Consider the following 16746-nt stretch of genomic DNA (forward strand, 5'->3'; position numbering starts at 1 on the left):
TTATTTTTATGAGTGATTTAAGATAGCGGTCCAATTTCAGTGTAAGGGACAGATTTAAAATAAAAATAGAATGATCAGCTATTGATAGTATCTTGGATATGGGCTTTGGGAAAAGGAATCAATACTAGTACTCAGGTTTGGTGACTGGGGAGATGAGATATTCTTCTTTAAAACAGAGATTAAAAATGGGGTAATAGATTTCTCAGAGAATGACTTTTGAGTTTAAGATGTCCGCAGATATCCGTGTAGAACTCTCCACTGGGAAGTTTATGAAGTGAGTCTGGGAGTCGGTTGCGAGCTGTGGGCTGGAACTGTAGGCCTGAAAGTCGTAAGGACGCAATGTGAGTTAGGAGAGCGTGGAGGCGGATAACATCACCCTAGAAAGGGTGCACTAGCCGAGCCGGGTCTTCTCAGCACTCGGCCAGTAGCAGAACGTTGGAACCAATGAAGGGTTTCAAGAGTACAGTCTCATTTAACCTCCTAACAACCCTGAGTTAGGAGTCTAATCCCAGTTTTACAAATGAGAGCATTCAAGCTTGGAGGAGTTAAGTGATTTTACTGAAAGTGACTCTGCTACTAAGTGGTCAGAGTGGGATTTCAAATACAATCTGTATGATTTCAAAGCCCATTTTTTCTTACCATGTCTTCTTTGTAAACCTCAAGTTTAAATAATATGATGTTATCATTATTTTTTTTCCTTACTTCTGCCAGTATTCTGGTTTCTCCTTTTAAATAACCTTTTTTTCTCTGATTTCCCCTGCTCCATCCCTGAACACATCTATCAGATTACCTTTTCTGTGAGGTTGACACGTGGTACTCACCCTCTAGTCCAGTGCCTGCTTTAAAACCACGGACTTGACAGCGGTCCTCCGCCGGCTCCCGAGAGAGGCCTGTCAGCCTGGCATGCAGGGCTCTTCTCCGTAGAATTACAGAACTGTTCAGAGCGTTTCCACATTTCCCGGTTCTCGTCAGTGCTTATTCATGTGCTTGGATGTTGTTTACATGCAGATTTCATTGTGATGATCTCAGTGTTCTTTGTAAGGGTTTCATTTTAATGTTTAAATTTTAATCTTTAGATTATATTACTCTTATGTTTACTCTGTTACCGTTTTTTTTTTTTTTAATGACTATCTTTGTGGTGGAAGCGGCTTAAATGTCATCTGACATGTATTCCATACCCATTGTAGGGGCTTTTTGTCCACTCATTTCTAATGTGATAAGCCAGTCTTTGCTCCTACATTTTTCTAGAAGGATCCTTCCCCCCCGCTTTTTCGAGAGGAGGAGAGGAGAGTAATTCTAGTCATTAGAAGCTTAAAATTAGAAATATTCTTAATATTGAGTCAGAATCCTCCTTTCCATATGTTTGTTTCCAGGACCTGCCCCAGGAACAACGTGGCGGTTGGTCCTTTCTCCTTTGCCTCGTGAAGTGTCTCGGACATTTCAGGACAGTTCTCAGTCTCTCCTTAGAGACGGAAGCCAAATAATCGTATTTGCTTGGACCTTTTCTCCTGTGACAGCTCTTAAATTTTCTCCTGAGGATTCTGGAGTTTTGTCGGTGCCCCATCTCAAAACATGGGTCCCGGAACACAGCACCCCCCAGGAGAGCAGGACAATGTTCTTCCTTTGATTAGGGCCCTATGCTTGTATCGTAAAAGCCTGAGATTTCTTCAGCTTCATAGCAGCCATGTTACATTGTACATTCATTCACTCAAAATACCTGGATATGATTTTTGCACAGGTGGTGGTTATGCTAGCTCTCCCCTGTCATCCACTGTGCAGTTGATTTTCTTTAATCTAGAGAACTTTCCAACTTTCCTAGATATGTTTCATCTTCATTTTGACCCATCATTTTAGCCAAGTGTGATCATGTTATCCAATGTGTTGTTAACCATGTTTCCCAGTTGTAGGGCATCTGGAGATTTCAAGGCATATTTTTCACATCTTCTTTCAAGTTCTTAATAAATATCACAAAAACAGAGACTCTCTGGTTCATCCGCCAAGTTAATCAGTGGTACTTAGAATGGTTCTGTTAACCACTTTCCTGCCATCCGTCTTCATCTCTTCATCATATCTGCAAAGATCTCATTCGTAAATTCAACAAAGTGTTATTTGGTACCTACCACGTGCAGAGAGATGCTAGAGATATAGTGAAGACAGCAGTCCCTGTTTTATGGAGCTAACAATCTAGAGAGAGCAGGAGGTATTTTGTTAAATGTTCTGCAGAAATTGGTTTACATAATTCTCTAAGGTATTCTCTTTACCTTTTGGTACCATATCAGAAAAGGAAATAATGAATCATTACTTTTTGCAGACTTTATATTGACTACTAATGATCTATCACCTGAAACTGGGATTCATTTCCTTTCTCTTTTCACCTTTCATGGTTTCACAGTAGTTTTGAGCTCTGGAAGTCTTTGGAGTTTGGCCGGATCTTTCCAAGCCCTGAGCTCAGTAGAGAACAGTCTGTTCAGCCACATTTTTGTTGTTGGTTATATGAACATCTCATTTTTTTCTCCCTGTATTATCTGGATCCATTTTTATTTTTCAGTAAACTTAGTTATGAAGAATTTCTGTTCAACTTTAGTCATTTTTTTCCTACAATTTTTGTTGTTCAGATTTTATATTTTTCTTTGTATTTTGAAATGATTTTTCCTAAGGAGATTAACTGTGAGTAGCCTCAAATTTTCTTTTTTGGTTTTCTTTGATCTCTTAAAGTGCCATAGCCACTTTCCCCAGGGTTCTGGTCCTTTTTACTTAAACTACTTATTTCTTTTTAATTCACCAGAATTAATCCTAGAAAGGCTTAAAGGTGCAAGTTCTTTTTATTAGAATGATACAAAGAACAGATGTCCTCATAGTTCATAGAAGATAGCCTACCTGTCTTCTTCGCAAGTACGGATTTTCATCATCGTTCACGTGCCATCCGTGTCTTTCTTCTGACCAATTCCCACCATCATATCATCTCCCCACTCTTTCCCCTTTGGTCCAGTATCTTCCACTATAATAGGAGATGCTCAGACTGTGGGGTTTTCACATAGATACATATTTTCTTAAATAATTGTAAGGATTTTCTGCCTTTTTCTGTGGATCTATCTCTGTGGAACAGCAGAGTTCCTGTAGAGGTTAGTCCATTGTTACTGCCCATCCCACCAAGCCTTGGTGGTTCCCATGAGGTTTATTTATCTTCTTGTTCTTTTTTACTGTTGCTGCTTTTAACTGTCATGTCTAACACACTGATGTTCAATAAGTAATATTTATGATTAACCTCACAAAGTATTTGCCTTCTCTTTTAGGCTGTGAGGATATCATTGCTGAGAGCATCTCATTAGATACCTTAATTGCCATCCTCAAGTGGAGCTCTCATCCATATGGCTCTAAATGGGTGCACCGACAAGCTTTACATTTCCTCTGTGAGGAATTTTCCCAGATCATGACCTCGGATGTTTTTTATGAACTCAGCAAAGACCATCTGCTTACCGCTATCCAGTCTGACTACCTGCAGGTAATCGTTTACACGCCTCTCAAATTCATTGTCGTTCATGTGTGCACCAAGAAACCTAGCTGTACTCTGTTACTCTCACATCTAGGGAGATCAGCCCTCCTCACATTTGTACAACACGGCCTTCTAGCTCTGGCCCTGTGTGCACTCTGCTACTGTGACTCGACATTGTCAACCATCCCGTGTCCTGACTCACCACACCAGAGGGGTTGAGACAGTAGGCAGGGTCAGAGCACATCCCAGCTGTGGTCTTCCTGGCTTCCACTAATAGTAAATTCACTGTACCAGTGTCTTCTTTTGTTGGAGTGTGAGGTACTTAGACTGTAGGCGGTAGCTTAAGTAGCACACATAAGAATAATAATCTCTGGTCTACTCAATGCTCATTAAAACTCTGTATATGTGTACTGCCAATATAATGTTTATACTACTTAATGTTTTCAACTAGTTTTTAATCAGAAGCGGTTTTTAGCAAATTCTGTATTCTTGATTTATATATTCATCTAATTTGGTAATTAAAACTAACAGTAGATTTAAAATATTGCAAAATTTTTCAGGTAAAGTATGTTCAGGCTTAATTTTCTTTTGCATCGGTTTTATTAATTTTATGCTGAAAATTGTACAGCAGTTTTAGTGTTATGAAAATACAAAAACCCAGTGATCCATTTCTTATTTTTTATTGTTGTGCTAGAGAAGTTATAAGATGCTTCCATCTCTGTCAGAAATGCAGTAGAGTTAAATAACCCACTTAGCATCTGTGCTTTGATCGCGGTACAAATGTTGTCATCTTGGGTTTGGTTTTGGGGTCTGTGTCTGTTGACCTTGTTTGACTGTCCTGATCCAGAGACTCTATGCATTATGGGAGTTAGGGTTTGTCAGTTTTCTCAGATTATTGTCTTTAGAAGCTTTGTGTTTCTTCTTAGAAAGTAAAATCCTTGGAGAGTAGCCTAGATTTGCTTTAAATTTTTAGATAAAATACAAAGAAATGAGGGACATGTGCCATTTCACAGATTGTGCTTAATGGGTCTTTCGCCCATCAGTAGAGTACCTTGTGGGGATTGCTCTTATAGGAGATGGTGGTCACTGTATCTATATACTTTTAATTTTATTTATTTATATCCATCTTGTCCCAAAAAGAATTCAAGGCATCTGTATAAAGACCATAGAGTAAGATAAAATAAAATAGGTGAAGAGAATAAGATAAAGGAAAAAATAAAGATGGAAATAATTAAAAATTTAGACTTCCAGCCAAGATGGAGGCATAGGTGGAAACACTGTGCCTCCTCGAACAACCAGGTTTAAAGACAATAAAGTTTTAGTAACAAAAACGCAACCAAAACACAGAAAATAGAACTGTACGGAAGTCTGACAACAACGAACCGTTCATCCAGGCTGGTAAGAGGGGCGGAGTCAGCGGCTGGCGGAGAGGGGTCCAGGCTGGAAAAAGCAGTAGCGGCTGGACAGTCCCAGGCGTGCTGGCAGCGGTTGGCTGATCACAGGTGTGGGGTGGCAACGGGCAGACCTAGTGGGGGCACAGGGCGCAAGGCGGTTGGCTGACCACGGTCACACATTCACACTCAGATAAACCAGGTGAAGGAGTGAGCAGTGAGGCAGACCACGCAGGCTAGGGCCCCAGCGACGGGAATTAAAACCTAAAAGCACCAATTGGAAGAACTTTTGGGGTCGAGGTGCCGGGAGAAGATCCCAAGCTCACAGAGAGTTTGTTGGAGAGACCCACAGGGTCCTGAAGGGTGCACAGGCCCACACACCCAGGAGCTGGTACCAGAAGGGCCCAGTTTGCTTGGGGGAAGCAGCAGAGGGGACTGAAATCTGAGAAAGAGCAGAACAAACGCCATTGCCCCTCTCTGACCCCGCCCCCACATACAGCATCACAACCCAGCTATTCGGTGGCCCTGCCCTGGTGAACACCTAAGGCTCCGCCCCTCATATGTAACAGGCATGAACACACCAAAACATTATGGCTCAAGCAGAAAGAGAGCTCAAAGCCCCAGAGCCAATAATTCTAAGCCACCAAGAGATAGCCAACCTATCAGATGCACAGTTCAAAACACTGGTAATCAGGATGCTCACAGAACTGGTTGATTTTAATCACAAATTAGAGGAACAAATGAAGGCTAAACTAATTGGAATGAAGGGAAATGCACAGGAAACCAATAGTGATGGAAAGGAAACTGGGACTCAAATCAAGAGAGTGGACCAGAAAGAAGAAAAAAAGGACCTAACAGAAAAAATTGAAGAAACAAGAATTCAAAAAAATGAGGAGAGGTTTAGGAACTTCCAGGACATCTTTAAATGTTCCAACATCCGAATTATAGGGGTACCAGAAGGGGAAGAGGAACAGCAAGTGGAAAACTTATTTGAACAAATAAAAAAGGAAAACTTCCTCAGTCTGTCAAAGGCAATTGACTTCCAGGAAATCCAAGAAGCTCAGAGTCCCAAAGAAGTTGGACCCAAGAAGGAACACACCAAGGCACATCATAATTACATTAGCCAAGATGAAAATGAAGGAGAGAATCCTAGAAGCAGCAAAAGATAAGGGGACAGTCACCTACAAAGGAGTTCCCATCAGACTGTCAGCCGATTTCTCAAAAGAGGTTAAGCTTACAGGCAAGAAGGGGCTGGAAAGAAGTATTCCAAGTCATGAAAGGCAAGAACCTACATCCAAGATTGCTCTATCCAGCAAAGCTTTCATTTAGAATGAAGGGCAGATAAAGTGCTTCCCAGATAAGGTCAAGTTCAAGTTCATCATCACCAAGCCCTTATTATATGAAATGTTAAAGGGACTTAGCTAAGAAAAAGAAGATAAGAAGATGAATAGTGAAAGGACAGCAAACTCGCAGTTATTAAGAACCACACTTAAAACAAAAGCAACTAACAGGACAGCTAGATCAGGAGCGGAACCATAGAAATGGAGATCACATGGAGGGTTAGCAACAGGGGAGTGGGAGGAGGAGAAGGGGGGAGAAGGTACAGAGAATAAGTAGCATAGGCAGTAGGTAGAAAATAGATGGGGGAGGGCAAGAATAGTGTGGGAAATATAGAATCTAAAGAACTTGTGACACATGGACTAAAGGGGGGAATGGTGGGGGAAGGGGTATGCAGGGTGGAGGGGAATGAAGAGGGGAAATGAGACAACTATAATGGCAGAGTCAATAAATAAAAAATTTTTTAAAAGAATTTGAAAAAAAAAGAATAAACAATTTAGTTAAAGCCAAAAGTGAAGTAATTAGACAAAACCCATGTTGTAGTACAGGCTTGTGTGTTTGCTGTTCATGGACCACAAGTTTTAACTTCAAACATGTCAGACGGCCAGTGGAAAGAGTGAAATGTGGTAGGGAAGTTGCACACTGTATTTACTTTATGACCTAGAAAAAGTCATTAATGAAACTAACCATTTACCTAATTTCAACAAAATAAGTATAAACCATTTTTTATTGTAGGCAAGTGAACAAGATATCCTTAAATATCTGATTAAATGGGGTGAGCACCAGCTGATGAAAAGAATAGCAGACAGAGGTAAGCGCAGAAAATTGGCTTGCACTGGTTTTCCCAAAAGCCCCCAGATGTGAAGTTACATGTCAGTCTTGACAGTAGCCACTGTTGCCTGGTGAAAATAAAAATTTTTATAAGTGGAAAGGGTGTGCCTTGTTGGAAATAAATATACCCAAAAATAATATTTTACAGTTTTACAAATATACTTTTTAATGTTATTTGTCTGTGTACTTGATATTAAATGTTGACTGATTTATAGAAATGGTAGAATGAAAATGTTAATTTAACAATTAAAGTATTACAGTGCATCTTGTTGATGAAAATGTCCTGGAATTAGATAGTGGTGATGGTTGCACAACAAAGTAAATGGATTAAAAGCCACTGACTTCTTGTACACTTTCAAATGATGAGTTTTATGTTATGTGGGTTTTACCTAAGTAAAAAAAATATATGACTATTCCCCAAAAAGCATATTGCTTTATTTTTTAATTTTGTGGAGGTCAAGGAGAAGTGATTTTGAGTGGTCTCCAACCGGGGTTACTCTAGAAAGGATGGAAGTGTCATAGGTAGGAGGTCAGCTTTCAACTTTGGAAGCTTATGATTCTTTTATTTATAACTAGAGTCAGTCTACCTACCTGTACTCTTTCTCTCATGGAATATTTTATGCATATATAATGAACCGAAAACAAAAAACTTTAATTAGAAAATTAAACAGATTTTCCTTCCCTGTTATTTTTCAACAGCTTTATTTATCTTTAATTTTTTCGAGTTTACAGTGAGAGCTTTATTAGTGAAGCAGTGATACAGAGAGTGCCTGTCCTGCAGGCGGAGCAGCTGGCTCGGCGGCTATAGACACAAGTTGCAGACTGCGGGGTCCGACTTCCTCCAGAGTTCACGTCAGTTATTTCTAGTAGCAAGTCGATAGAGTTGTCCCGCCACGTTTTAAAATATATAAAAATACCAAGCTAAACTGCTTTTAAACCGTTTAATATATCCAATTAATACACTACTATGCAAGTACTAGGGAACAAAAGCAGTTTTCCTACTTGATTTCCCCCAGTTTATTTCTCTGTGGCCTGCAGAAGCCTTTAGCAATTCTCTAGGTTTGAATTTTTAAATATTACAACCACCATTAACTTGGGACATTTCTGAAATGGCAGGCAGTATGCAGTTTGTCCTCCCTACCCACAGACTGTCTTTGCACACTCACCTACTTGCCGGAATTTCTTTTCAGCATCCAAATCAATACTCTTTGCACTTCCATGGGCATTTGCCGACACGTGCAGAGACAAAAAATTTGATTCCCTCGATGCACACGTTCCAGCTTGAGGTGATACTCTGCCTTCCTGTTTCCGCTCCTCTCCCAGTGTGTCCAGTGCTACGTTTGCACACTCTTACGGGGCCTGGGGAGGTGATCTCCTCCTTTAAAATGGCCTCCAGTGTAATGCTTGGTGCCATCTGGTGTCCTAGGCACAGGAAGACTATGATGTGTCCCATGGAGAAAAGGTGTGTTAGGTGAGCTTTGTTCAGGTATGAGTTACAGTGCTAATAAATCAATGTATATATTTAAAAGGTGTCTCTAAACAGCAGCACATGTAAAACAAAATTATATCTTGACCAGTTGTCAAAATGTTGTGACCAGAGGCTCCCAGCAGTTTACCCCTGTGTTTTCCTGGGGAGCAGTGGTTCAATATTTGCTAATTAGTTGTTCTTGGTGACTTCGTAGAACAGAACTACGCCACATAGGAGAAATTGGGTGTATGCAATGTTACATAATCATCATAGGCCATAGGTTTTTTTTCTATGACGTAAGCTTGGTAATGTATTTATTTTGGGCAGATAACGAGCATCCTGGGTGACATTTCCCGGGTTAGAATGTCAGGCTCTTTCCCAGGGTTGAGAAGGAAGCCAGGCGAACTAGGCTGCACACTTGTTTCAGTCACCTTCGCGATGAGGGCTCTGCCCTTACTTGTTACGTATTTGGGAGTTTAATATAAGATTTCATTTGAAAACAAGATGCCACTAATAAAATTTTAAAAATAATGCCTTGTATAAGTATGAAGCCAAATCATAGCAAGTTGACGACAAAAACTTCATTTTTTACATACTTGCAGCAAGTTTATTTCATACCACTCCAGTAAAAGCTTAGCTTCTCAAAAACAGTCTTTTTACTTTTCCATCACTTATCCATTTAAGGGAAATATCAGTTTGCCTGTAGACTTTGCAAAATATTTAGGATATATATTCAGGAATAGTAAAGATCTTTTTTTTTTTTTCAATATAGCCCTGCAGATTAAAGACATGATAAAGTTCCCAAAATTTATGTAAATTTTTCCTACTTCAACATAATAAGCATATAAATACTTCAAATCTTCCCCTTTCACTAATACCCAGTAAGGAAAACCTTCGTCCTCTGCTCTGGACAATGGAAATATATTACATGTCAGAGATCAGAGGCTTCACTTACAAAGGTCTATCCAGAAGGTCTCCAGCCATGTAATAGGAAAAATAGGGACATTTATTGAAGAACATACAAGAAACACTGACATCTTGGGTCCTCACACAGTTCTCCTAGTTGCCATCAGCTGCCCTGTCATATTTTCCTGAATCTCATCAACAGTCTGAAATCTCTTCTCTTTCAAAGGTGGTTTTAGTTTTGAAGTCTCAGGGTGCCAAATCTGGGCTCTAGCGGGGCAAAGTCACCTGGGTGATGCGATGTTTCACCAAAAAACTCTGCACAAGACGTGATGCATGAGCGGGCATATTGTCGTGATGAAGCTGCCAATCACCAGTTGCCCATAGCTGTTTCCTTCTGAATTGTCCCAGTGGTTTCTGTGGAGGAATGTTCAGACTTAACACAAAATTGCATGCAGATCTGTTGCTCTACCTGTTCAGTCATTTTGAATGTGACAGCCACACAGTGCACATGCTCACTCAGTGGCTTCTACCACTGACTAGTACAGTGAAGTCATCATTGTTCACACATGTGCATTGCAGTCCACTCTCCTTGGCTACCAGGTTCCATCGATGTCATGCAACCATTTGCATTATATTAACAATGACTGGACTTTTTTCGGGACAGACCTTGTATGCACTAATGCTCCCATATTATGGAAATTTAGGAGACTATCATAAAAATCTTAGAATGCCCTTTATTTTGCTGCTTTAGATCCCAGGAGATTAGCATCTTAAGTTGCTGTTAAACAAGTGGTAGCCTCGTTGAACGTACCTTTAAGCCACAGTGACCAGAAATAGCACTTGCCTGCAGTGTCCTAAAAACTGCTCACAAAAGTACAAAAGCTTAAGAAAAAGCTCTGGGCAAACTAGATTTTAATAGATTGTCACCTTTTTCCCTTTGCGTTAGTATGTGGAAGAAAATTCTTTTTTCTTTAGTGCAGAACAGTCGTAAAGGCATGTTGCTACGCTTTGGATGCCATGGCTTTTCTCTGTCCAGGAACATCTCTGTGACCAACTTTGTAAAACACAAACCTAATTCATAGCCTTTTTTAAGGCAGGTGCACTTAAGTACAAAGAGTGGTACTCAGGTGTGCTAGGGAGGAAGAAAGTCTGGCCCTGAGAATTTGGAATTGCTTGGAGACTCTCTCTTTCTGTCTCGCAGAGCCAAACTTACTGAGCGGCACTGCGCACAGTGTGAACAAACGAGGTGTGAAAAGACGAGACCTGGACATTGAAGAGCTTCGAGAGATCCTTTCTCCTCTCTTACCTTTTGTGCGAATTGAACACATTTTGCCTATGAACAGTGAAGTCCTGGGTGATGCAGTAAGTCTGTCCTCATTGATCCCTTTCATGAAAAGAAAATGCACAAAAAATGTACGGACTTATCTTTGTTTCTCATTGTATATAATTTCTGTTACTAATGAAATGTTGTGAAAGCATAAGTTCCATGAGGTCAGAGACAGATGTCTGCTTTGTGCTGTGTTGTACCCCTGTTCTGGCACTAAAACAGGGCAGAAACTACCTTTGGAGACCCTTCAAGAGCAGCAATAAATTAACGAACAGGAGGGAAGGAGAATGAATGGTTCAGTGTAAAAAGGATGGATACATCTTTTTTTAAAAATATTTTTATTTATTTTTAGAGAGAGAGGAAAGGAAGGAGAAAGAGTGGGAGAGAAACATCAGTGTGTGGTTGCCTCTCATGTGCCACCCACTGGGGACCTGCCCTGCAACCCAGGCCTGTGCCCTGACTGGGAATTGAACCAGTGACCCTTTGCATCACAGGCCTGCTGTGCTCAATCCACTGAGCTACACCAGACAGGGCTGAATAAATCTTATAGTGGTATTTCAGTTAAAAATTGATGGAGCTGACCATGCTAATTTTTAAGTTTTAAGTGAATTTTTAAAGTAATAGAATTGTTCAAATTAATGAATGGGGAAATAAATATAAATAGTAATTCCTCATGCATTGGTTTATAACTTTAATGTCATGCTGTAAACATAATAGTTTTTAAGAGTTCTCTAAAAAGAACATAGGGTTAACTCTTCTCCAATGTAAAGTATATGTTAAAACTCATGTAATATTTAATCTGTGATGCTAGCATAGCAGGTAAGACAAAATAGTCTTAAAAAAGATCCTAATTAATAAAAGAATTAAGCATAAACGAGCTCTCACAAATCAGTGTGGTATTAGACTAACTGATGAATGGGGAAGAGAGGAAGGAAATGTGTTTCAAGTTAAGTCCTCATTTCATTTGCACACAAAATCCCTCTTAGATTGAAAAATTAAATACTGAATTAAAACATAGAACACTAGAAAAAATTAAGTATTTATGGAATCTGATCAAATATTCAGTCTCACTAGTAATCACATACCCCAAAGAAAGCAAAATAAAGCAGTGCTATCATTCTTTTCACCTATTAGGTCAGTAATTTTTGAAATAATATTACTACCCTATAGGAGAAGTATAGCTAGAAATAGCCTAAATATCTAAGAACAGGAAAAGTAAATAAATTATACTGTAACTACTCAACAGAATATTTTGCTTCCCTGAACAATGGTTATAATTACTAGTATAGCAACATGGATATTGCTGATAATAGAATATAATTTTAGAAAGAAGGATATAAAATTTTGAGTATTCTAGAATGCAGTTATGTTAAAATTCATTTGAAAAAAGAAAGAAAATATAACGATATTATTACAGTTGTGATAGAGTTGACTTTTCTCTCTTGTATGCACTAATTCTACATGTTATTAAAAATCATTTTAACTAATACTAACTAGAAATTAGACATTTATTATGTTTAACCAGAATAATATTGGAGAAACAGTGTTTGGTTTTGTTTAAAATCTAGGATTCAAACCAAGTTGAACCTTGAATTTTAGAAGACTGTTTTTGTTTTAGAAACTTTGGTTTAGCAGACTTAGAAAAAATGTATCGCTGCTGTTAATTCTGTGGATACTGCATAATAAGTCCCCGGTAGAAGTTTGCTAATAATGGCTCTTAATTGGAAGTGCTAAGCACTGTGCCAGGCTTCATTGAACCCTCACAGCCACCTTATGATCTGTGGGTGCTTGGTTTATGTTCTCCTAGCACAAGTGAGGGCACAACTGGGCCACACGCATAGTTGTGAGGTGCCCCAGCAGTAGGGCCATTTAGGAGCCCTTACCATGAGGCCCTGGGAAAAGGAGGTGGCCACGGTCACCTGGCTGTTTACTGGGGTTAAGGTTTGAGCCAAGCCTGCCTCCCCTCGCATCCTTGCCCGTAGGCACCATGCCCACTGCCTGCGTCCCTGTACTGTACACGCGAGGCCCTCTGGTTCCTGTTGTGTCTTGCAGGGGAGGAGGTTGGGTTGGGGATGGAATTAGTTCCTAGATGAGTAAGGAAAAAATAAAAATTGGTTTTCATTAGGAATTCCAAAGGTAAGTCTAATTTATTACATTTTTAATTAAGATAGTTCTTTTTTTAAGGTTTTATTTATTTATCTTTAGAGGGGAAGGAGAGAGGGAGAGAAACATCAATGTATGGTTGCCTTTCGTGTGCCCCCTGCTGGAAACTGGCCTGCAACCCAGGCATGTGCCCTGACTGGGAATTGAACCTCGATCCTCTGGTTCGCAGGCCTGTGCTCAATCCACTGAGCTACACCAGCCAGCGCAAGATAGTTCATTTTTAAAACATTCCTCTGTGTAGAGAAAAATGGGAAATTGTGTGACCTTTTATCGCTTTAAATAGTGTTAAACATTTAAGTATTTAAATTTCACATAGATTCCTAAATTTTTTTACAAATGATAAGTTTGAACATTTTGATTTATAGGTATAATTATCTTAGTATTGTAGTGATACCCAAATCTTATTGTTAAAAAAATTTTTTTTTCAAGACGAAAAGAGGCCTGATTAGTACTCCTCCATCAGATATGCTTCCCGCGTCAGAAGGTGGGAAGTCAAATGCCTGGTTACGGCAGAAAAATGCCGGAATATATGTTCGTCCTCGACTGTTCTCACCCTATGTTGAGGAAGCAAAGGTAATGAAAAACATTTCCAGATTCTTAAATACCTCATTAGAAAATATAAGCACAGAGATATTTATTGCGGCATTATATAAATATTTGGAAGTGGCCTAAATGTTCAATAATCAGAAAAGTGAATGTAAATCCTAGTGTGTCTCCTCTGCAGAATACTTTTCTGAGATGCTTCATTATCATGCATGTTTTTTTTTTATAACTTAGGCCATTATAAATTGCATTTTACTTTTTTTTCATCTTAGTTATCTTCAGAAATGTTAACTTGAAAAGGAAGTCTTATTTCTTTGAAATGGTTGTCAGTGTTCTGTGATCTTCAGGGTGGGAAAAACGTCCTGAAAGCAGACTGCACACATTCTGTCTTCCCTCCCGTACTAAAGAAATGCCGTGACTTCTTGTAATGGCTATTTCCGTGACGGCTGATGGTTGGAAATTGTGTGCAGTCTTCAAATAAGTACACGTACAAAGAAAGAATTTTAGGTAGTAGTTGGTATTATGATAACAATTCTTCTAGAAAATATGGTAATGTAAAAATGAAATACAATAATTTTGCTCAGATGTATTTCAGCCATAAGAACTTCAGGGTGGCCTGTTGAGGAATGGACAGACTTGGAAAGGCAGAAATCACCATTAAGCTTTATGAAAAAAAATAACAGGCAAAGTAATGTGTGTTTTGGTATAAAGTAGATTTATCTTAAAATTTTTCTTGCTTTTATGATAGGAGTTTCTAGTTCCAGACACATTAAAGAATTTGTGAGAAGTTTATTTTGTCAACTAGGTTGACAGTCTATACCTCTTTTCGACTAGTTGACGTTGTAAATAATTCTAAAACGAGGTGAAGGCAGAATGGTTGTGCCTCGTCTGAACTGAATTCAGTCCTTAAACTCACTGAAGCAGCTGAGGCCTGTGCGGAAGGTTGAGTCGGGCTGTGAAAGGTCTGTAGGAAACCGGACCGGACCCGCCCTCTGTTCTCCTCTGCCTCACACTGAGCCCGGCCACACGCAGTCCTCCCAGTTTCCCATAGGACCGCGGCTGCACAGAGGCAGAGTCGCCCCAGGGAAGGAGGAGAAAGTCTGCACAGTGTGTCATTTGGACCATTCTGCAGTGTAGAGACGCAGAGTCATCTGAAACTAGTGGTAACAATGGGTTTGTTTATAGGTCTGTTGAGTTGCTTACCAGTCTGCATTATTTTGTCTTTTGAGCATTTCCTTTTGGACCTGATATTTAGCCCATGTATACATGTTTTCTTTGTAGTAACTTTATGTGTAATTTTCTTCTGATTAATTTTACATCTTTCTTTAAATTTCAAATACTTTAGTTAAAAGGAAACTTTTCAGATGATTTTTTTTCCCAAAGACACTCCAAAAGAGCCTTTAAAATGAAAGAGGTAGGGGCACTTCCTCCTTTCACCACTAATTGTAAACTTCATACACTGAAAACTAAGTAATTCCATTTTTATATGATGGAGGTAATCATTTTTTTTCCAATGTGATTTAACAGGAATGAAACATTGACTGACCCTGTTAATACTGAATTGTTATTGCAGTCAGTGCTGGACGAGATGATGGTGGAACAAACAGATCTTGTGCGTTTGCGGATGGTTAGAATGTCCAATGTGCCAGACACGCTTTACATGGTCGGTAACGCGGTGCCGCAGTGCTGCCACGTGGTCAGCCACCAGCAGATGAGCAGCAGCCAGTCGAGCCCCCCCTCGGTGGTAGCCAACGAAATTCCAGGTACAGCAGGAACCTTGTATGAGGCATTTATATTTAAACAAGTAATCTGATCTTTTTGTAATTCCTTTATATATGCTCATTATCTCCCTGTTCCAATACCCAGTGTGCATTGTTCTTCTCAAAGAATAAATACTTATAAGCTGAGTTTTTTGTTTCAAATTTTATTTTATAGCAACAGGGATATACAGAGTTTGGTTTTGCCCAAGGTTTTCAACCTTGACCCTCTTGACAGTTAGGGCTGGATAATTCTTTGTTGTGGGGACTGCCCCGTGCATTGCAGGGTGCTTAGCGGCACCCTGGCCTGGACTCACTGGACGCCAGGAGCATGCATGCACACGCTCCCATTTATCACCTTTTGGGAACATTTTTACGTTTCTAGACATTGCCAAGCGCACGTGGCAGGGTCCAGTTGCCTCCTGTTGAGAACCGCTGGTTTAGAGGAATTCGGATGTTGTATCACATGGGGTATTTCTCATGTTATAAGACCTGTTGGGAAGAGTACTAGACAGTTACCACTTTGAGTCTACACATGCCCCCCAAATAGGTGGTCAGCATTGGTTTTCTGGAGATCCGGTTTCCGAAGATCTGGTCTGTGAGCCTCACTGTAGTGCGGTCTTAGTCTGCTGATTCAGGAAGGTGGCCACAGGGAGATGCATAGCTGTCCGTGTCCAAAACTGAGCATCCGTAATGTTCACTGTAACCGAGGGGCTCCAGTGTCATTATTTAAGATAGGAAGTGAGCAGTACAGATGGGATCGCAAACCTTTTTAAATTTAGCAGACTATAGCATTTGGAAACTATGGCATATGGAAATGGCACCGTTCATTTTCTGCTTATAAATGTCTGTTTCAGGTAAGGCTAAAATACAAAATGACAACCTGTAACTGAACGATGCATTGTGTCCTGGGACTGATATCTGATCAGTTGTCACCTTATCAGATTTGTCTGCCACATGTTATTTAAAGTAATGTTGGATAACAGTATGAAGAAAAATATTTCTGTAGCTGATTTGTGCAGATCTTGAAGCTTTCATAATTAGCAATGTTTTTTATCATTTTGAGTTAACACTTGAATAGCAACATAATTTAAGTTTAGAACTGAATGTCAGAAGCCCAAGTGTTTACAATTAAGTATGTTTAGTTAGAAAAGTAAGACTTGTCTTTCTGTTGTTTAATTTTTTTCTGTTGTTTTACCCTATTCCGGTGTCTTCCTAATTCTAACTCGCTCACCGCACTCTAATGAAAGGCCCTTTAGCTCACTGGAGAAGACGTGTGGGCTTATGTCCCGGCTCCGCCACTTCATCTGTGCGACTTTGGAAGGGCTGCCTACTTCCCTGCACGTTAATGTCCTTGTCTGCAGAATGGGGGTATCTCATTTCAAGGGTTGTGAAGACTTACGGAAGCACCATGAGTAATGTCCTTAGGAGTTTGCCTGGCACAAAGCAAGAGCTAATTAATAGCTTCCTTTTCACACCAAACAATAATCAGTTTGGCTCATAATGTTTGTAGATTCCGTCCCTTCTGG

The 16746-nt window shown here is 39.7% G+C and overlaps 1 protein-coding gene across 14 annotated transcripts in view; it reads left to right on the plus strand.

Annotated features, from left to right (window-relative positions):
- BTBD7 (BTB domain containing 7) overlaps nucleotides 1-16746 on the plus strand; it is a 59866-nt gene that overhangs the window by 32461 nt on the left and 10659 nt on the right. For 12 of the 14 annotated variants that reach the window (XM_037130156.2, XM_037130167.2, XM_037130159.2 and 9 more), the window contains 5 exons: nucleotides 3294-3502; nucleotides 6958-7033; nucleotides 10629-10840; nucleotides 13347-13490; nucleotides 15034-15223. In XM_037130156.2, the coding sequence (XP_036986051.2) occupies nucleotides 3294-3502; nucleotides 6958-7033; nucleotides 10629-10840; nucleotides 13347-13490; nucleotides 15034-15223 (831 nt within the window). The remainder of the gene's footprint in view (nucleotides 1-3293; nucleotides 3503-6957; nucleotides 7034-10628; nucleotides 10841-13346; nucleotides 13491-15033; nucleotides 15224-16746) is intronic. The other 2 variants (XM_037130168.2, XM_037130169.2) reach the window with 1 other exon arrangement.

Source organism: Artibeus jamaicensis, unplaced genomic scaffold (assembly GCF_021234435.1).
Source record: "Artibeus jamaicensis isolate MK-2021 breed Jamaican fruit bat unplaced genomic scaffold, CSHL_Jam_final contig_444, whole genome shotgun sequence".
In the NCBI taxonomy this organism is placed as follows: domain Eukaryota; kingdom Metazoa; phylum Chordata; class Mammalia; order Chiroptera; family Phyllostomidae; genus Artibeus; species Artibeus jamaicensis.